Below are 22,894 nucleotides of genomic sequence, written 5' to 3'. Positions count from 1 at the left end.
TGAAGTTAATGGAGTACTCAGTCTCAAATTTATGTGGTAAACTGTCGTTCGATAAATATAATGATTGACGAAACAATGCTTTGCATGATTTTTATTCAGTGCGGCGCTTATAAATTGTTTGAATAGTTAGTCGTTATTTGAGTAAGGAAATTTAGTGATGCAAAAAAACATCGCCTTTCGTCTGGATTTATGCTTACATTTATCGGATAGATGTTTATCTGTCGCCGCACCACTCCTGTTCCTGTTTATCTGTTCGCAACAGGTATATTAGCTATTATTTGCTCCACTTCTGGTAAAGCGACAATTCGCTATAGCGAGTGTTTATTAGTGCACCGTGGGGTGTCGTTATATCGAGGTTGCACTGTAATTGAGAACAATACAGTAGAACCTCTTATTTACGGAGTGAAAGGGAACTAAAATGATCAAACTTTGTAAACCAGAGGGTTTGTGAAAGGGACGTTGTATTCCTAGTGGCGGGTTCAGTCATAACAAAATTCCCTGACTTTCCAGAAGAGAGGCCACCCCGTGAACATGGCAAGGTATGTTTGAGCACATTTGCTCACAGTGTAATTTTGTACCTTGAGCATGTGATGAACCCTATCCACAGGTAGCACCAGTTGAGATTTCTTCCGGCCATGGTTCAGTGCATCCTTGGCATCGGAGAGGGCCCACCTGTCGATGGGAGTAGGAAACGTCCCCCTCACACGCTCCTCCACATCCGCAACCGAATGGGGGAGCGGTGGCCTGGCACACAGCATCCCGAGGAGCCTCAGGATGAGGCCTTCCACGTACTGCAGGGCGTCCTCCCGAGCCGTTAAGGAGGGATGAACTTGCTCCAAGACCTAAGAAAAATGGCAGAAGCGTTAGCCAATTACATCAAGTGAATATAAATCACTAGAAATATTTGTAGTGCTCGTGAAAATGCCTGATACTCCATAGTGACTATGTAGGGTTCACTCTAGGACTGTGGCTAAGCAAGCTCAACCTCTGTCTCCTGCACCACAATGTGGACTAAAGATGCAAACACGTAGCTAAGTAAACCCAATATGAAATTTGTCTATTAGTAAAATGGCTCGGTGGTGTAACTGGTAGCATAACAGACTGGCAATTGGGAGATTCAGCAAAGAATCCTGATTTTTTCGTGGCAAATTTCACTTTTGGAGTAAATGACTAGCTAGGAAGGTTGTGTCTGCTATTTTTTTCAAGAAGATGTGCAAATGAAGACATATATGTATCCCAAAACAGCAGTTTTCTTATCGCGCACATGAGTATTTGCCTACGTGTTCTCAAAATTTTCAACTTCACATAATGATATTTTCACTGTGCATTGGCACAGTTACACAGTTCACATAAAAATACATCATATTAGAAGGACTTATCACTTCCTAAACACATGGACTTCCCAAAAATTAATGACACACTGGTAGGTAAACTAAACTACAACCCAATACTCATTGTAAGGAGAATATGACACTTAGTTTTGTCACATTTTTTGTTCTCTTATTATGAATTTTTACCTTTTAAATCTGGATACCACATCATGTAATTCAATCCAAACCAAGTCTTCATACTGACAACAATACTAACTCAATGCTACTTGTAAGCATTAGTGCATCTCAACAACTGTCCTTCAAGATTCATCTCGGCTGACTGTCTTCACTTAATTTAATTTTACATCATGAATGCAACAAAAATCCAAGACTGATAAGTAAAACCTCTCTGAGTGTTTTTACAATCTACAGGACTCCCAACAGAGGCTTATTTCGCAAACCAAAAGAGTCAATGAGAGTATTTTCAAATTGGAACAAAATCTTGAGAGATGAAATTGTACTTTTGCAGAATAGTAGGCTATGTTTTCATTAGATTTTCTACCAGTCCCCACCCTACAAATCTACCAAAATTTTGACAAAGGTCACATATCAGGTGCCTTGATGGTGATATTAGAGACATAAGTCTAAACTTTGCTAGAAATGCTGAGTAAAACCAATCAGCTGAAAGATAATGAAAGAAATTCGTCCCATAGCAAGGGATTAATCAAAATGGCATAAAATGAACCACATTCTATGACCACCTACACTCAAGTTTCTTTCCAAAGTTGATAGTGTATTCACGTTCTTTTTCTCCCTTATTTGAAGAAAAATGATTCTGAAATACTTTATTAAAAAGATAATTTTATCCTAAAAAAATAACTTCTGTGTTGAAGCCCTATTTTCAGCATGACTTTTAATTTTACTTCAATTTGCATTGATTTAACATCTTGGCAGACAGAATTCACAACAACATAAATGAAAATTCACTACACTCAAATAGGTTTCTGTTATATCATTGCTTTAAAAAATTTACGGAGCCTGATAACACCAAAAGGCAGCAAAACGTTTCATGATAATTACATATTTAAAATGTAGGGTCGAAGATTTTCGTGGCGTTGATCAGATGATCTCTGCATTCTCTTCAGGTTTCCAAGCCAACCGACGTGGTGAAAACCCGAAGAGAAAGCAGAGATCAACATATTTAAAATATTCAGTACAAGGATACAATATTTACTCAACTATGAATTTAATACTTCAACAAAGTGAATTCTTTAGCTCTCAATGATACTTTTTAACTGCACTAAAGCCATGTCATACCAAACACTAACCTATATGAGTTAAATTTTTATGTATGTATGATTTCTTAGGACAGGAATAGACCATGGACAAATTCATGAGTGAAATAAGAATAGATTCCATTTTCTGATCATGCATTACATAAAATTTGGCTGGTTTTACAGTGAGTTTTGGCTTTCATGTAGGCATTCATACATTTAGACATTAACTTGTATATGTTAATTAATCATGTAGCTAGGTCCTTATAATCTTTAAAGAAATTCATCGAGCGCCATCACCTTCTTGATTATATGGTAGATGTTATGCAAATTCTTATTTTCGTAGAAATACCTAAATTTACACATTAGATTAATAATAATAAATAGACTGATTTTCATTACATTTTCATGTTAAGCTTAAACATTTTCCCCAGTATTCTTCCATGTTCATCCAATTGAAATGTTAGTACACTGCAATACACATATGCTGAAAATCTCCAAACCTTTTTCTCTTGGTCCATATTTCTAAAATTAAGGACACTCATTAACCTAGCAAAATAACGCATTATTTTCCTATACTAGAATAATGCATCTCAATTTTTAGAAAGGAGATTCCACATAAGAGAGGCTACCCAGTCTTTATTGTTTTACCACTTCATCTTTTACAGTTCTTTATCTTCTAAGCGGGTAAAAACCGCATTCAGTGCACAGCATGTTAAAATATCACACGGACCTCATCCGATTTACGACTCAAAACCACTGCTCAGTAACTGATTAAATTAAGGTGCATAAATGATGCATAAAAATTACTTACATGATAGATAATGAGATTATGTCGGCGTGTTTGCACGGCAAAATTCTCCGTGAACAATTTTCAAGCCACAATTAATTTAAATTTAACGTCCTACAACTGTTTAACGATCAGCTGCTCGTTAATATTGCACTTTGTCAACAAAGGAGCATATGATTGGACAAGACTGCAAATTTTTCATGTTTTCCTCGGTGCCAGATATTAAGTCTAATGTTTTAAATAAGACACCGAACTATATGTAAGAAAATATTTTACAAGGGATCAAACACAGGCAAGGAGAAAATCAACAACCGCGAGTGATCCTTGAAAAACCCAACCTGTGCAAGACACAGCAAGGTACTTCTGCCCTACAAGTCAGGAGATTATGCTGGTATAATAATGCAATAGACATTCCATACGTTGATACCGACAACATCTTCAAAATACCAATCACCTATCTGATGAAAACAAAATTAACTGAAGGAGTCAATGACTTCAAATAGACATGACATCAATTATTAATGTCCACCTGTGTAATTTTAAATCGTAATATCCTTAATTAAATGAATAAAATAGTCGAATAAGACACAATTTGATACACTTCTACACTGAGGTAACATGACAATCAGAAGTTTCCCCTCTTAGGCAAAACGTTAATATATTGATTTTTTCTGATATTCACGAAAAACGTCGTTTATACAGATTTACACATTGAAATCATAAAGTAAAACACTAAATCATTAATACTTAACCAAAATAACAATAAAAATTTAACTTGAACCTTTCAAAACAACCTTACTGGCTAAAGAATTGGCCCGAACTGATCACTTACCTTCCGCAAGGAGTTAAGAAAAACACCTTTCCACTTCACAGCATTTTCCTCCTTTTCGAAATCATATGCAATTGTATCTGACGCTACCGATGGTGATGAGAACATTTCAATTCTATGAATCAAATTATCTTTTAAACTACATCTAAGTGGCTTCTGTCGGCCATGTTTACGACTCGCAAAACTGATCCTGCCATAACAACACTTTTCAGAAGAACAATCGTTATAACTCTGGAACTGTGCGCGTAAAATATTTCATAATTATCAATTATCTTGAATTCCTACAAGTTAAAACCACGATGCGCGTAAATTTCCGTTTTTCAACACATCCTATGCAGTCCATTTTTCCAGAGCCACCAATAACACATGCATCATGAAGAACACTCTGCGCATGCGACATTTGATGAGCGATATGAGAAATTTTGGTGAGGAATTACGTTGTTTTCATAGGTACGAAAAAGATGTTGGAGGGGAAATGCAGGAAACCCTCTATGCAACAGGGGTTGATAATTTCTGTACCTCCAAAATTTCAAGTTAATTTTCCAGAATTAATGAAAGCATTATATAAATCATTTAGAACAATCTGACTGGTCTAAAAGTGCTCATTCATCTTCACCAAAGAAATTAGATTTCTCACGGTTACCATTTCCAACGCTGCTTATGAAGTTATTGTTGACTTTTTTCCAATTATATACTTTTCAAGATATCCCTTTTCACCAACTATACCTTCATTCATTTTTCTTCATCCTGATCAGCCCTAAAGAGTGTTATAATTCAGCACCATGATCAGTGAGTCTGTAATGACAATCAGTCATTATGACAAAAATCTGTTTTGCAAGGTCTCACTTAACCTATGCCATCAGAGGTTTCAAAAGGGGAAGGTTAAGGAAGTGATTTGGTAAGGGCCATAATTTCATGATAATTTTGAAGTGTGCCTACATTGTATTAAATGGGTTTTAATTTGCTCATTCAAATATAGTAAATTGTTGCTGGAGATTAAAATTACCACCAATAACAAATAATCAAGTCATATAATATGATTAACCTATAGGGAGAGATATGGGGTTGCAGAATGCTGTAGGGAAAGATTGATCAATCCAGAACTTTTATATTATAAGCTACCACTGTGTTGTGGGGCAAATTAATCTTAACTTTGTTAAGTCAAATATAATATACCTTTCAGTACACTTTATTCATTTATTACAAGTGTTTCCTTAAGAAATCAGAAAGGATATAACAAAAAAATTTACATTACACTGTCATATGACCTCCATGATTTCCTTAACTAAACATGAGATATTTATCAGGTACACAAATGAAAACACCCATGTCTCAATACTCAAAACACATGTAAATCAGTGCGTACATGAATATCAAACAACATATCTGCAACAAGATTTACAGCTGTAATTACTGGCAAGAAACCTTTTGAAACTGAACTTGATTAAACCAATTGAGTGAATATGCTCTTCAAAATAAAAGATAAGAAAGGCACTAAGATAAGGCCAATTAACATCAACACCAAAGAGAAAACTTAGAGGCAACTATGTAAAATTATTAGCCTTATTAAAGCATTGTACAACGATAAAAAATTATATGGTCAAAACATAACATAATTTACAAAAAATATATTCATTAGATAATCCATACTTTTGACTTGAGATATAAATTACTTTGGATCAAATAAAACAACTACAAACTGATACAGTGGCCATGCATATAGGTACATCTCATTCAAGTTTGACAAGGCATGGAATCAGGGGCAGATCTAGGATTTCTTTCTGGGGGGGGGGGCACAAGCTAGGCCATACCCAGGATTTTGTTCTGGGGGGGGGGGGGGCAGGGATACCTCGTATTACAAAACGAGCGCAATGAAATTGGGACCGTATTAAAAATCTTACATATTATTTCAGGGTTTGGGGGGGGGGCACATGCCCCCTTCCCCTAGATCCGCCTATGCATGGAATAATAGAAAATCAAAAAATGCAGTGAAATGACTGTTGATTACAAAACTTTACCTTCAAAGAGTTCTGGTGAAAAGTCAAATCGCTACACAAAATTTCTCTATTAAAATGTAAAAGCTTGAGTTTCATAGAACAAATTTCTCCATTACACATTATTCTTACATTTTTTTCAGCTATTTAGTACACATACCACAAATTATACATTATACTTTTCCCCTAATTTACACAATGTGATGGCTATATTTCCAATGTGAACAAAAATTTTAACTGCTCCACAACTTGAAACTCCACAAATTGCAAATGGCTATGATTTGGGTTATTAGTTGGGTGAATCATGGTAAACATTGATTATACTAAATATGATTGATATGTTCAAATAAAAAATAATTACTGTCAGATTAATACAGTTGAAATTACAGGAAATATGATTACAGCTGACGTCTCTTTTTGATGAGAACACACAATGAAAAACCCTGTTCTTGAAGGTTTATGTATAGAAGACTTGATTTATCTAATCCTTTATGGAAAACCTTAGCCATGCATGGCAGTAAACCATATTTTTCTATTGGTGGCATAATAAGGTGATGGTAGTCATTTAAAACACATTGACACCCTACAAAAGATATTTTAGAAATAGTAGCACCAAAATTTGAAATCTAGTTTTATAAAAATCGTAGCATAAATGCACCTCATGCGCACTGAATCTTTGAATCACTTGGTCATTTAGTTGTACAAAGATCACAGATTTAAAAGAGCAGCATGCTAAAAATCAACCTCCACCACTGACTGCTAAAGAAGATATTTATGTACAATAAAACAAAAAGACTTATTGGAATTGTTTACAAAGGGCTGGTGAAGTAATTCATTCACAAATATTCACGAGGATACCATGATGGATATTGCAGAGAGTATCATTGGGGAATCTCATCCACAAAAATTAACATCTCAAAGACTATAATAGTAGAGACATTGTAAAGACACACACATGACAAAATCCAATTTTTAACACAGTGAAAGCTGTTCCCCAACAAAAAGGGACTTTACATGATGAAAAAAATTGAGCCTAAAATGAATGCTCACCAAGTGAATGTTCATCATTAAGTTTTTCGTGAGGCATGATATGCTCCATATTATAGCCCTCTTCTCAGCTAAAAATACTATGATGGTATCACCTTCATGTTGAAACTATTTGAGCTCTATCAATATCTGCTTATTTGTACACACTAACATTCATTTATAAATCTACCCCAAGCAGCTGTTCTCTTCTCCTCAGACTAGAAAAACACAGCAACTCCCGCCTACATAGTCACTCCAGGTCAACTCCTCCAGCCCCTAACCACTTGATGACCCTTCCCCTACCATGCTGCCATCTACTTCAGTATTTGTCAGTCTTTGGCAGTTTGCTGAGGCATCAAGGCATCAATGACTGATTCGCAAATATTTTCACTCATTAACACAGTCTTGTGATATTAATCACCATTGGACAGAAAAGGATGAAAAAAGTGCCTAGTTCCGATAAATATTTACAAATTTTGTAGAATCAATAAATTATGATGATTAACACCACTTTACAAAATAGTAGGATAGTTCACTATGCACACTTAGCACAATGATGAAAAATCAAGAGAAAATATTAAAGTGTAATGTCCTGCAACTTTGAGATCTCATTTTTAAAACATCAAATTTATCAAGATGCAGGGACGGAGGACCTAGCATTTAAGTGGTGATATTCCAGTTAGTGGTTCTATTCTTATGGCATAAGTAAGGAGACTCAGGGTTGCATTGGTTAAAGACTAGGATCTTTCATTTAGCAATTTTTTTCCTGGAGCAAATATTAATAACAAAATAAAACTTGCCAATGTATATTGATATTGCAAGTAAGATTTTATGTATCTCAAAATCAATCACTTTCTTTCCAATTTTGAAAAGTACAAGATGAAACCAAACTTTGCTTCCTCAGATACACTGGACTGCAGGAAAGAAAGTTTATATACATTACCATAAAGCCTTCATCCATGTGCCTCATGTAAAATGTCCTTAAAGTAGTGTACTCTCAAACGAAGAAATGATGAAGTTTCCTTGGTCGCCTTTTCTGTCAATTCCTCCATCTTTTCCCAATCAGGGGGAGGTTAAAAATAATAGCCACCACATACAGCAGTGTGATTCATAAGAATAAGGCCATATCTAATGATGTCTGGTTATAACAAAGAAAACTTCTGGTCCCATGAACTTTGTTATAAACAGGCTGCACTCTATTAACCCTTTCGAGACGGCGGAGTTTTCGTCTTAGCATCACTGCTGTACTGAGCCCCAAAAGACTCTTCATTCTCGTGGTACGGAGCATGTTTGGAGTGCATTCGTTAAGAAGGGTCTCGCTGAACCTTTTTCGACCCCTCCACGCAGGGACTCCCCATTATCTCGGACTCCGAGAGTAGTTGTGCTCCCTCCTTTTCGGGTTTACGACCACACCTGCGGCATTGGTTCGCGGTCAACTTATGTATTGCTTATATGTATTTAGCAAATGGATAATTGTTGCTTGCACGTAAATTACAGACTTTGAATTGAATTCCTCATTTTTATCTGAGCATTGTCAAATTTTAAATGAAGTTCTAAGGCCTTTATTAACGCATTTAACGCAGCAACAATTTCCACGTTGAAGTTTATACATAACTCGAAATATAAGTTAATATTTGTCGTAGAATTTCATTTAAAAATTGTAAACGCTGCTCAAAAGACAAATAATTTAATTCTTAGTGTATATTTCTTTAGAAATGAACAAATATTTATTTCGAAAATTGACTGTATAAACAATTGTATGACCGCTGTCCCTTACCGCTGAGAGAGGTTATAAAAGACGAAGGGTCCGGGTACCTGCTCCTGGATTCCGAGGGTTAATCCTAAACCCCGAAGCGTTGGGTCCCGAGACAAAGACGTTGTAAACCCACAACCGTCCTAAAAGGGGGAGAGCTAGAAAACGTATATATACGGCTTTCGTTCCCCTGGCCGGGAAAATCTCACACGTATATATATGCCCGTCGTCTCCCGGGTCAGGAAATGTCCACACGTATATATACGTGTACAGTAGGGAAAAGGTTAAACTTTGAACTGCATTTGATGGGAAATCGACTAATGGTAAGAGTGGTATGGTGCCTTTGAAATGGAAACAGCTTTCACAAGTTAACACTGATTCTTAAAAAAAGGAGTCACCATGTTTTGGAAAATGAACGTTAACAATTCATGGCTAAGGTAATAGAGAAGCAAGACATTAAGCAAACTAGATAAGATCTTTCTGCTATTTTTGTTGAAACCAATCCCCTAAAGTTACTGGTCTACATTCAGGTCATGAGAAATAACGGAGACTGGACTTCTTACTTTCATCACTGTTCCTAAATCCTAAACAAAAGATTACATGGCCTTTATAATGTGAATATAATCTAATAAATCACATTTCTGATTTGCATTTCCTCATAGTTTCCTGAAAGTCCTCCACACCTCAACGTATGGAACACATTACAAAAAAGTGACCAAACAATTTCTAAGGGAGATCTCTAATCAAAATCGTCACCTTCAGAGTGAAAATGAAAATATTCAAATGTATGAGCACCTGAGGGTACAACCTCCACATAATAAATTTTAATCAGCCTTTGGGCTCGATAGCACACCAACAATGACCAAGTAACAAACAAGAAATATATTATTGTGGCTGCACAGGTATCTTCATAAATATCACCTCCAAACACAACCCTTCAGATTGATGTTCACCAGGGGGTCAAACTTCTAAAAACTACTTTTTAGTTAGCATAAACCTATATCCAAAGGAGCATTTCACTCATAGTCACAATAACAGAGAGAAATTTTAGTCATGACAAAGAGCTTTGTTTTCAATTATGTATTACATTCAGACATTAATGACAGCTGATTTAATCTCACTATGACTTAAACAGTCTCTTCCAGCTTCCAACAAAAAATTGAAACAATGAACAAATTAACTTAACCACAAGACACATGGCCCCAATATCACCTCTCACATCATTAGTTTATACCTACCGATATAACCTGATTCCGAAATTTGAGTGAAAAACACAATGAAGAGGGAGCTCACTTGGAATACAAGACATCCTGAGAAAAATCAACACCGATGTTAGCTATGGTAGAGCCTTAGCAGGCAACTGCTCATCACTGCCATGTACCTTTCCCAGGCATTCTTCAGCTCCGCTTCCCTGCAAAGTGTAAAACAAAGAGAAAAAAAATCAGTCAACCTATAAAAAATGGTCATTGGCATTAACTACGGGGGTGGTATAGAGGGAATATGGGTGCTACGCCCTTCCATTATTCCATAAAATTAAATTATACTAGACAATTGTAAATACATTTCATTATAAAGTCAAGCTTTACACGAAAGAGTTTTTGAAAACATGTTACAGATGTCACGCCATACTACATATTGCATTGCACAAAGTTGCATGAAAGGCAGTAGTAGCTGGATGCAGTCCTGCGAGCAAACAGTGCAATCATCCGCGACATTCGGAAGCTATTATCATGGATCTCCAGAGCTCTAAAATTCTCTTACAAATTGGCTGGGGGATTTTCATTTTGTCATAAAAAGATGGCAATTCAACAAACATGGTCAAAATTGAATACTGTAAGGGTAATAACCACCTCACAATGACATCCTAATAAAAATTTCACAGAATTGGAAATGATATATGAAAACTTTAAGAGCAAAGCTTCAACTAGATACAAAATTGTGATGAAAAGAGCCAAAAAGGATACAATATTATAAAAAATTCACCATGTCACTAATGATCAGAACAACTCACCTCAGTACGTCCATTTCCAATGCTGATGAAGTATAGGCATCCAGAAAATGGCTTAGGTCAATTCGAGACCAGGCCACTTGCTTCCATGGTTCAATACAACGTTCCACCATATCCAGGAAAAACGAACGTACTCTCTCTCTGCCCCGATGGAGACCACATGCCATTCCAACCAAGGCTCTTGTATATGTGCGGAAGTTTGTCTCCAACTCCACATAAGAACGCTCCAAAAGTTGTGGTTTCAGCTTCTGGCAAACCAAACTGAGATATTGGCAATATTACAAAAGGTTGTACAGCAAAAAAATGTGTGCAGATGATTGAGGCAACAAAAAACAATGACAGATATATTTCTAAGATTCAGAAAACAACAATTAATTAAAAGTAATGAAATCTTGGTGATGGTAAAATTCTTTCAAATAATGAAATCGTAAGTAAATTATGCAAAGTGAAGATAATCAGGATGCCCTCTTGATAAATAATACATGCAAGGTACATAGGGCAAAAGAAAAATAACAAAGTACCCATTCCAAGCTTATAAGATGATGCTAGAGGAATAACATATGTTTGTACCATAGAAATTATCTGCTAAGTTTGACTACTCATAAATAAAGATCCACAAGAATATGTATAAAATATTCAAAAGGTAAACAATATCCAATAGAATACAAAATTATGGAACTCCATAGAAATATACTTTTTTTAGTTACTTTTTCCCTCATCCCAAAGGAAAATTTCAAAGCTCAAGAAGAATATTTTCAGGCGATTTAATAAATACCTGCAGAATACAGTATCTGTACAACAACAATATACCGTATTTCTCCGAATATAGTCCCCCCTCTAATTTTGAGACTTCAGCTTCAGGTAAAAATTTAAAAAATGTGTTTGAATACTGTCCCCCCCCCCTTAACAACTACCACAGGCATTTTGGAAAAAAAGGGGGGACTATATACAGATAAATATGGTAAATTGCCTTCTTAACACATCTTGGTCCGGCACCCTTTAAACTAGACTAGCCATTGGGGCCGGTCATATTTTATGCCATAGGCCTCAATATATGTTCAAACTATTATAACGTCGATAAAAAAGACGTCAATAAGGAAAAATTTCACAAAAACAAACAGTAAAGCTACCTGAAGACGCACAAACCAGAACTAGGTCGAAATAGTTCCAAATTAATCCGTAGAGGTCAGCAGGAGACTGCACTGCATGAAAACGTGAAAACGTAAAAAAGCGTGATCGGCCGTTAAGCGCTGGCGGCGGAAACACGTAAAAACACGTGTGCGGACCATAATGTGTTAATACATATTTTTAATTAAGAAACACATGGCCTCTATAGATCCTATGAAGGGTACCATGAAACAGAGTAGAACAGGGAATGGTGAAAGCACCAGCAACGGGAGAAGCTTGAGTCACACTACCAGAGCAATGCCGCCTAAGTAAATATTTCATTAAGGGTACCTAAAATTTGTTTGATTACACTATTTACATGCTCCATGACCACAATAAATTGCAATACAATAAAATAGGCTATTAATGATTCAAATAATTATATGTATTCGTATGGTAAATATAAGTAGATAAAATTCAAATAAAGGAAAATTCTAAATGATCACCTACTTCATGAGTAAATAACTTACACATGCTCAATAGAAGAGTTAAACTTTTAATGGAGGATATAAAGTATGTCTGACATTGGAAATTAATGAAAAGAAAGGAAAATAAGTGAAACAGTGAGCCTGGAAAATCCAACAATTTTTTCTAAATTATTATAAATATGATTTTAAACGATTTAATTATTTATATAAATCTAATGGTTATAAATGTATATTGACAACCAAGAGAAGGATACAGATCCCTTAATTCTCAACACCATTAAATCTATGGCACTGTAAGTTACATAGTGTTATTACAGACACAAATAGCTTATTGAAATATGCATCTCCATGGGTAACTTCAGTGTTGGTTGATTGTGAATGATAGTTTCTCTAGCTAGTCAGCACACTCATGGATGATAGCAAGAAAGCAACGAAATTATTATGCACAAGTTCCTAACATGACTGTAACTCATGAAGGACAGGACTCTAATATTTTAACAACTCCAAAAATTCATGGTATACAAATTTATTACCACTTACTGTTTATGCTCCTTTTCCTTTTCAAGCAATGTACGAAGTTCACGCATATCCAGGAGAAATTCTCGATCCAAATCAGTGTCATCCATAGCTGCCCCATCTGGCTCTTTAGTAGATCTACAAGTCCATCTGTCCATAAGGATTCTAGCGCAATGCAGGAAGTCAGAGAATGTGAGGTACTGCAATTTCCGTTTACTGGTTTCAAATCTCATTAATCCAATAAAAACAACAGCTCCATACTTCCTAAAAATGGATAAAATATTAACCAACAAAGACATTAATTTCTGTGGAAACAAAAATCAAAACAATTATGGACACTTGAAAGAACAATATAAGTTTTCTCTCACTGAATATAGCCAGGGGCGCCGACTTATAAAAAATATTGGGGGGGCCCATATCGGAGGTCTTGCCCCGGGAAGAGGTTAAATTCAAAGTGTGTCGCAGCAGCGACACACTACCATGATTCACACCACTTGATTCAGTTAACCTGCTTAACCTTATAATTATTTGTTTCAACACACATTGTTGAATTTATTTAAAAGATAACTATCGTCAAACATGGGAAATAAAAATTGCCAATATATTTTTGTGATTTCACAAAGCATAACATAACTTAATTATTTTCTTGAATTATTGAGGGGGCTCCGCCCCCCCAAACGAATCTTTGAGGGGGCTCGGGCCCCCTCAGGCCCCATGGAGTCGGCGCCACTGAATATAGCAAAACATACTTATGAGGGCACTTAATAGTGATGTAACAGCATTCAATGGAATACACTCATAACAATGTCATTCAGTCATGACCTGAAATGGGTGGTGTGCACTACCAAGGACTTCTAGTCATTTCTAACACTTGGTAACATTATGGTGGATTTTCGACATGGCCTTCCATTTTTGGCCACAAAATTTCTAACGCTTGGTAACATTATGGTGGATTTTCGACATGGCCTTCCATTTTTGGCCATAAAATTTCTAACGCTTGGTAACATTATGGTGGATTTTCGACATGGCCTTCCATTTTTGGCCATAAAATTTCAGTTTATTGGTGCATAGTTAAATGCTGTGGTATATTCCTAGAATTTAAAGTTTTCAATAATGCTGAACTGACACTCGCAACTATAATTTACAGCCACTTCCTCAGCCCTAGATAACTGTGGTCAATTTTTTCACATACATTAGTTTCCTCATCTTTTGACATTCCTTGAATTATTCCATGTTTTATAGCGCATTAGCAGGAAAAAAGCTTCATTAGATCCTTACTGCAGAAATAAGGGAAGCTAAGCAGAAAAATGTGTGCAAAAAATTGCAGCTTGCCTTCGGCGTATAAATTTATCCCACAGGAGCACCTTACAAGATTATTTAATCTATTAAAAGCGTGGACTCATTTAGCATATTGAGAACTTATAGTCAAAATTTATCAGCAATATCCTTTGCCTTAAATATATGGTCACTTGGTCTGAAAAAAATAATGAAAATTTGATTTTTACCCTAAATGGAAAAATTCGTTCAAAAGATATTAGTAGATTTTGTAATAAAACTCACATAAGTAATATTAGTAATGGTCGGCAACATTAGCTGGATAAAGCAAATAGTTGCGAGGAAAAAAGAGGCAAACCAAGCAACATCATTTAAAACTCGTCAAACATCAATCTTCAACAATTAATGCTCCTTACTTCTCTACTTAAGTAAAATATTTGAAAATAGTATTTATATGCCATGATCTTGATGCATTAAATAGGATTTTTTAAGTCATTTCAGTCTTGTACATAATAATATTGTGACATACCGACCATACAGTCCGGCCGCCGAGAGTTGTCCGTTGACAGCTAGAAGGGGTAGGGGGCAATGTTGCCAGGTCAGAAAGGGAAACGCCCACCTCACATGTAAACAAAAGGGTTCCCTGAAGAAAGGAGCCGTAAGGGACGACGGGCGTGAAGGGCCAACGGAAGAGTCGCGGTCAGCATTACCTTTTTATCTTTTTCTTTCCTACTACTCTGCCCTCACTGAGAAAAATAGCGATCGCGCAAATATCACGAATTGCTCTCCAACGAACTGGTAATTGAAGTAATTATAGAAAAATGCTGCTAATTTAAATGCCGGAGTGTAGATGATAACTCTAGGAAAAAAGAATCATAGAAAGGACTCCAGTGGACCAAATGCAGTTTCAGGTTTGACATTAAATAAAGCAAGTAATTTTCCTTCTATTCGTTTTATCCTATGATTTTAAAACGCAACATAATTGAGAGTAGTCCCTTCCTTCGAGAAACAAAAACTTCAAATAGATCTGCTTCTTTAAAGGATATCAGCAGTTTCCGAACAGTTGGATATTCCCTTCTCTCGTAGTAACCGTGGATATGCCTACGGACTGCTTCCTCGTCGAAATTGTCAATGCTTGTTTTCTGACTTCGCCTGCGCCTTTTCTTTCCGGGTGTTCTTAAAACAGAAGGTTCTATGTTTTCACTATTACGGTCACTATGTTTCTCTTTCAGGATCCTCGAAACTGATTTGGAACTGATTCCACATGCTTCAGCTGTTCTATCTATCACTCTTGCTAATGGAATTAGGGGACTGCCATGGAATTTTTCCTTTTCAAAGTATTCATAAATACTCGCGATTAATTCCCGTTTTTGTGAATTCAGTGTCACACCATGACCACGTTTCTTCCCGCTCATGATGACAGAAGATGAAATCAATCAGAAATACTATGTTAAACAAAGAAACTCGAAGCCTTCCTTAACCACTTTAATGAAATACTTGCGTCGAAAGCGCTGAGAAGTTTTCGTGAAAAGCACAAGTAACTATCCAGAACACCACCACACACAGCAACACCTACAGCACAGTGAACTAAGAACGCACGCAAGAGCAAAGAGACAATCTATGGAAAGTTTTGTTTTAGTGATTCAGGCTTGTTTTGGTGATTCATTTGTATGTGACAACGTTGCATGACTAGGCGAGGGTGTGAGGTGCGTTTGGGGGACAGCGATTGGCTGAAAACCGTTTTGGCAAAGGGTTCCCCACCCCTTCTTCTGAGCTGTCAACAGACAACTCTCAGCGGCCGGACTGTAAGTTTAGTATTTTGTTTTCATTGTGGGATGACCCGAGCAGGGGATGATTGCAAGTGTGAGTGTGCGTGCCTGTATGAATGTGTGTGTGGGTAGTGTTATGTCATGCCTTGGACATTATAAATCTGTGATTCATAAGTGTTTGCTGTGAGATATGCTGGTCAATGCTGACTGCCTGGTGACCCACTCGACCTGAGAGGTAAAGTGGAACCCCCTCTCACCACTAAAACCCCACCCCTAGTGTGTCATTCCCCTCCAACTGGGTATATATCCACCGAGAGAGAGAGCCGGGGGAATCCTTGCTATTAATGCTTAGAGGAAGACTTGCAAAAAAGGCTAGCCGAGTTGACAACGGAGAGAGAAAGGGAGTGTGGTGACGTGCACAATTGTCATCATTCTGGGAGTCACCAGAGTACTGCTGGCGGAGGACGAGAACGTTCTACGGTACACCTGAAGCTGAGAGTGATTGCAGACAAGCGACGGACGAGACCAATGCCCAGAGATCGGGAGGCTGACAGCCCTCGATCCCGCGAACACTTGGGTCCAATCCGTTGCCTCATTGTTTGTTTAAGAACGTCGCAGTTAGTTAGTACCCCGCACTTGTTCGCCAAGACCCCTAATCACTTCCCAAATTGTGGAGCCAGAATTTTGATTCTCTCTCTCTGTCCCAATGCGCCGTATCCTTCGATAAACTATTGACTCAGTGTCAGAAATATTACTCAGTGTGCTAACGCAAGCAACATAAAGACTTGATTTGGGCATATTCTGAACCTAGCCCACCATATTCTCTACAATATACACGTATTGTTCTTTTTTTGGGGGGGAGAATAAATGAGTCATATCATTCCTATATTATTGTTGCATTTTTGTTCACCTCATGTTCATCAGGGTAATTAATTTTGATAATTTTATGTATGTTATGCAAGTGTAAAATATATTTTGGTGTCTCAAAGTAAATAACGATGGCTCGATCATTCCTTACTTGGGACTATTGATGCCCTCCTCATCCTATAAAATATATGGCATTTCGTGTTCTGTCACAATATCAAGTCCTTATCACTGTATATGGGAATTTTAATAAAAAACATGATACAGTTGTCCATTCTTCAATGCTAATCTGCAAGAAACTGCCTTCCCAGAAAAATAATGCTGTATAAATTAAGACCTTAATTTTCAACTGGGCTCAGGGAAAATTTCCAGTGTACAGAAACTCTGTGAGCACTATAGAGCCCATTCTGTTATGGTATATTTTTGTACCAATTTAGAAAAAGCTCGAACCCAATCAAAAATAAATTTCAAACCCAAAATTGGACAGAATGGAATGCCATTTCCACGGGAATCGTTAAGAACCATGTAGAAAAACTGATGTTAAATGTTATATCATATATATATATATATATATGTCATGTGTTCCGTGTATTTTATAGTGCCCAGGGTCCACATAAGGACGCGAAACTCCAGAATCGTACCAGACCAATATCAGATCTGATTTTCGTGGGTAAATCATAAGAAATATCATACAAGGAGGCATTATGCTATCCGCATTGAATGGACAATTTTAATTCATGTGCAGCTATGATTTTACTACTTACTTCTTGCCTTTATAACCATGACACTGACCAGTGTAAATTAAATGAGATACCATTCAAATGAGGGAAGATTATTGGATAAATAGGAAACATACATAACATAATAACCATAGGCAGATATAATCGTTTTGATTAAAAACTAATTATTGAACAAACTTACTCTGCAAGTTCCTTTGAAAGAAGAAAATTAGTTTGGATATTCGTGACAACAGATCCTTGCATCTCTTCAACTGCCTTATAAACTCTCTTCACGTTGTCAAACTGTCGCCTATAGAAAATGACATACAATTCATGTAGTTAAAAAAATATGTCATCAATTAAGTATGAACGTGGGACAGTAATGCAAAAGAGCTAAACCCAACCTGCAAGACTTAAGATGAACCTTAGTTTTATCGCTCACTTCATCCAGATCCTTCCTATGCCGTGATGACAACTTCTTCCCAAGGAGTTCGCGAATGACAGCATCATCAACTTCATAGTACCTGCAAAAAATGAGGAAAGAGTCTATTAACACTCATGGAATACGGTAACATAAAGGAAACAATTCCCTTCACCTCAAAATATTTTTCAAAAGATTTTATTCAAAGGAAGTTAGGAACTCCTCCGATACGTGAGAAAAGTTGCGGACGTCGTTTATGCTCAAACACTTGGGAAAATTCAACGGCTACATCCACTCCCATAAAGAAAAGGCTTACAAACCAGCCATCTCTTCCTATAATCCATGACAACTAATCCTCACAAAGATCTCACCTTTCTATAAGAAATTGCTTCGTTTCAGGTTCAAGTTGAAAGCTTATTTGCTCGGCTAACTTCGGAGGATTATGGAGTAATCTTTCAAGAAGACTGTAAGTTCTATAATGGTCGGCGACGTCCGAGGACAGGAGGTCATAGGAAGCACCAGTTTCTTGGGTCACCCCTCGTTTGTGAAGCTGCTTTACAGCTTCGGATGCTGCAAAGAAAGAAGTTCTTCATAATAACCACCCCTGAAAGATAGGGCGTGTTTTCCACAACGCAACAAAAACAAAGCAATCAGCAATTTGTCCCCCAACGGGGTCAACTTTAACGGTCGTGTCACAATCAAACAATATATTAAATGATGTACTGAATACCCTGTCGATCGAAATTGTTATCAAAAATGCCCACAACAGACTGACACTATGAACACTTACATGAGCATCCATCGATCCAAAGTTGATAAACCTCAGGATCCAAGAGCGAGTAATTACTAATAAACACATCCACTTCACTGTACATTGCGAAATTCATTGACACAAAATCAGCTTCTCCATAAGAAAACTATAGCAGAATTATTAAGGAACGTATAATCACTGAGCGGAATCAACCGCTACACATCTCGAAAGCAAAAACAGCTCAAGACAACAAAAATCACAATAACCGTATCTTGCGGAACAATTTCAACCAATTTCGACAATAGGAACGTACAGGAAGATTGGAAAAGGAATGGAACGGGGGAACGGGAACCGTGAACCGTGAAAGGGACCGGATGAAACGAAACGGTATTCCGTAGCACATTCAAATATTAACCGCGAAACATCTAATCCTTGTAATTGCACATTTTACGATAATAAAATACAAAAAGCAAGATATTATGTATGATAAAATCAAAATGTTATCATTAATTCCTCAAAAATAAATAATGATAACATTATACGGCGTTTTTAATTTTATCATACGATTCAAGAGAAGCCCATTTTAAAGATTATTTAATGATATGTTTTTAAATTTGACAATGACTAGAAAATCATTGAAACTTAAATATTCGAGGTATCTGTAATGGACATAATCGTACAGAAGTTAATATGCCTTAACAGTCTTATTTATAGTAACACTGTCACAGTTGAACAATAACAAAAAGCATTTGGTTTATAAATGCACAGTTTTTTAAGAACCCATAACGATTTCAACAAGGTGATGCCATCACCTGATGTATGAAAATAATCTTCGCTATAAATTTTCGCTAAATTAATCTTTGCTGGAGAAAATTTCTAAAATATGCAAATCACAGTAACAAAGGAAAAGCAATGCACATATATATGTTATTGTATCATTATTGGTGAGGGACTGTGACTTCTCCCCCTCTTATTATTGGCAGCAAACAGGAAGATATTGTGTATGAAGTTGCAATCAAATAAATATTTCAGAACTTTAAGAAAAAAAATTATAAATCTACTCTCTTATATGGCCTTTTTACACGATGCATTAACACATGTGAGTAAGTCTGTTTGCCAGATTGATTTTTGTGGACCGGAATAGAACATGTAAAAATGCATGACCCAAATTAGAACAGGTTCTATTTTATGTACATGCACATTGCTAGACTTACTATTTGCAACCATTGCCCCTAAGGCAGTCACCCTCAGGTGAAATATTTTTGACTCTGACCACTGCAGTGGTCCATGGTCCCTCCCTGCAGTATTTGTTATCCAACATTCCAAGGAACACTGCCGGCTTCCTACCCCACCTGTGAAGCCTTTCCCTACTTGGTCAAAGGCATGTTGGGACAAAATAAATCGCTGACTCCGCCCCATACCCTGGGGCATGCTCACTTTTATGTCTTTGGAAGAAGGTGTGGACTTTCTTTACTCTATCCTTGAGAATGCGGTCAAAGATTTTGTACCCATTGTGAAACCTACATTGAAAAAATTCCCCTCCCCAGTGAGAAATGGGTGGTGGAATCCACGTGGAACCCACGTGGAGATTTAACGTGGATACCACGTGTTTTTGGTCGTGGAATCAACGTGGAATCCACGTGGAAATTTGGTGGAAAAATTAAAACAGCAGTAGGTGCTGTCCTAAAACCATTAAAACCTCAACCACTCTATATCTAAACCTTCTATATATGTGTCTACGATTTTTCATGTGCTCTCATGGCTGCCTTTCCACGAATTATATAAAAATAGAATGTGCGATACATTTTCACATAACTAGCGTGGTTTCAGGAAGATAAATGACGCAATGTCACCAGAGAGTTAAGTTCCACAAATTAGAAATTCTTTTTAACATTTTATGCTAATCACCACAAATCCACTTGAAATCAACGTGGATTCCACGTGGGTCCAACCACTCAATATCCACCACCACCAAATATCCACCACTCAACGTGGATTCCACGTGGGTTCCACGTGGATTCCACCACCCATTTCTCACTGGGTCTTGGTTCAAAGCAGATACCAATGCTCACTTGGAAACAAGAATCGTGCTTGGTATCTATACAAATCTTTCCCGAATGAGAAAACTTGAACTGCATATACTAATCTTTGTTGCTGTTCTAAAAAGTTAATTCGCCGTGATCACAAGGCATATGAACAGAGTATGTGTTCATCCGCTTCTTCCAACCCAAGAAAATTCTGGCCCCTTGTAAATAGTTGCTGAAATTGACCACACATCCCCATTAAAGTAACTTACAGTAATCTCAAGGCTGGGAGCCCAGGTAGACCAAACTTATTCAACAAATTCTTAACAGATTGCTTAGCCCCTTCATCTAATCTCTCTAATAACATTGATCACTCCCCCATGCCAATTCTTGACCATTGTCAATCTAACATTATCATAGATCCTAGAGAAGTATAGGAGTATCTCTGCAAAATCCTTCTCCATCATACCCCTGGTCCCGATGGTTTGAGCCCCAAACTAATTAGACACTGCGCCTCCTCACTCTCTTCCATTGAACCTCCAACTGAACCGTTGCTTTTCCCTGAGCACCTTCCCTCCCTAGTGGAAAATTGTCAATATTATTCCCATATATAAGAGTGGTCCTAAAGATGAATTCTCAACCTACCGCCCAATATGCCGGCCTCGGTGGCGGCGGGGTAAAGTCCTCGCCTGCCAAACCGTAGGTCGCGGGTTCGAATCCCGCCTGGGTAGGTGATCCCTCTCCAGGGCATGGATGTTTGTGTTGTACTCTGTTAATATTGAAATCCCTCGTTGTAAAAGGCCGTTATGTGCTGTTTACGGGGGTTGTGATAAATAAATAAATAAATAAAATAAATAAATATCATTACTTCTGATGCTATCTTCAGTTTGTCATTCTCTACTGCTTCAATACTCCTTTTTTGTCAAAGAATCAGCATGGCTTCCTTCCGGGCCACTTGTGCCTGACCAACTTAGCTCTTTTTCAGCATCATGCAGTCGATTCCATCTCCTATAAAACTCAACTTGACACAATTTTCTTAGATTTCTCCAAAGCATTCAACTCTCTAGACCACTCTCTTCTCTTCACAAAATCTTTCAACTGCATGGCATTTTTCTAAACCTAGTAGACTCTTTCCTCAGCAATAGATTCCAGCGGGTAATACTTCCTGGGTACTCATCCCACCAGACAACCACAATGTCTGGTGTACCACAAGAAAGTGTTCTCGGGCCATATCTATTAAACCTTTCCCTAGATGATCTGGCCTCCCTTGTCCATCCCTCTCAAGCCTATACTCTTTTTATGCTGACTTTTATAAAAATTTTAAGCAAATAAAAAATGTCACAGGACCTACAGGATGCTGTGCTGTGACCTACAGGATACATTGAACAAGGTATCAGAGAGGTGCAACACCTGCAAACTCCACTTAAACACTAATAAATGCAATATACTTTTTATTACACTAAACATGTCCCATCTGATTTCAGGTACAGTTTAAACTCCCTTTTTCTCAGTCGAGTCTTCACCATCAAAGACTTAGGCGTTTCAATGGATCACAAATTAAATAACAGTGAAATCATCATAAAAATAAAAAAAGCTATGTCTCTCCTTGGCCTCCTCCATCACTTCTCAGAAATTGCAGACCCACTAGCATGTCGCGCCTATTTTTCAACTACATATAGTCATTCTAGTTATCATGTATTGCTCCCCCATTTGGACCATCTGAGCTCCATCCACTATTTTGGCTCTAAAAAGTGTGACAAATTATTTCACTAAAATGGTTATGAACACAGTTCCTCATTTTCACAATAAGACAGCTGATACTGTGAAGCCTACACATTCCATATCCGATATTCCAAATTTAATTCTCAAATTCGATTTAAAACTAATGCATAGCATTCTTAACTCCATAGACTGCCCTGACCTCATCTCCAATTTAACCTTTGAAGTTCCATGCAGACCCACACGCACGAATTCAC

At 37.1% G+C, this 22,894-nt stretch overlaps 2 protein-coding genes across 2 annotated transcripts in view; both read right to left on the bottom strand.

The window, feature by feature from the left end:
• The window catches only part of LOC124153989 (protein son of sevenless-like), a 41,909-nt gene extending 37,328 nt beyond the window's left edge, over positions 1–4,581 (bottom strand). Inside the window, exons 1-2 of the mRNA XM_046527450.1 lie at positions 4,207–4,581; positions 579–842 (exon numbers count right to left, since the gene is read on the bottom strand). Coding sequence (XP_046383406.1) covers positions 579–842; positions 4,207–4,311 — 369 coding nt within the window. The 5' untranslated portion in view covers positions 4,312–4,581. The remainder of the gene's footprint in view (positions 1–578; positions 843–4,206) is intronic.
• A 4,958-nt stretch (positions 4,582–9,539) lies between these two features.
• On the bottom strand, positions 9,540–19,256 carry LOC124153988 (acidic fibroblast growth factor intracellular-binding protein). Its single transcript, XM_046527449.1, has 7 exons — positions 18,934–19,256; positions 18,515–18,713; positions 18,127–18,246; positions 17,925–18,032; positions 13,120–13,359; positions 10,988–11,245; positions 9,540–10,387 (listed from the first exon to the last, which is right to left on the bottom strand). The coding sequence occupies exons 1-7, from the start codon at positions 19,028–19,030 to the stop codon at positions 10,309–10,311; spliced, it is 1,101 nt and encodes a 366-aa protein (XP_046383405.1). The 5' UTR covers positions 19,031–19,256; the 3' UTR covers positions 9,540–10,308.
• Between the last annotated feature and the right edge of the window lie 3,638 nt (positions 19,257–22,894).

The sequence above is a fragment of the Ischnura elegans genome, chromosome 2 (genome assembly GCF_921293095.1).
Source record: "Ischnura elegans chromosome 2, ioIscEleg1.1, whole genome shotgun sequence".
In the NCBI taxonomy this organism is placed as follows: Eukaryota; Metazoa; Arthropoda; class Insecta; order Odonata; family Coenagrionidae; genus Ischnura; species Ischnura elegans.
This window is presented reverse-complemented; position numbering and strand designations above follow the sequence as displayed.

Coding starts and splice junctions, on each gene's coding strand:
- LOC124153988 (XM_046527449.1), bottom strand. CDS start 19,030: ATGAATTTCGCAATGTACAGTGAAGTGGATGTGTTTATTAGTAATTAC. Junction 18,247..18,514: donor AAGCAATTTCTTATAGAAAG/GTGAGATCTTTG, acceptor CATTTTTTGCAG/GTACTATGAAGTTGATGATG. Junction 18,033..18,126: donor GTTCATCTTAAGTCTTGCAG/GTTGGGTTTAGC, acceptor CATTTTCTATAG/GCGACAGTTTGACAACGTGA.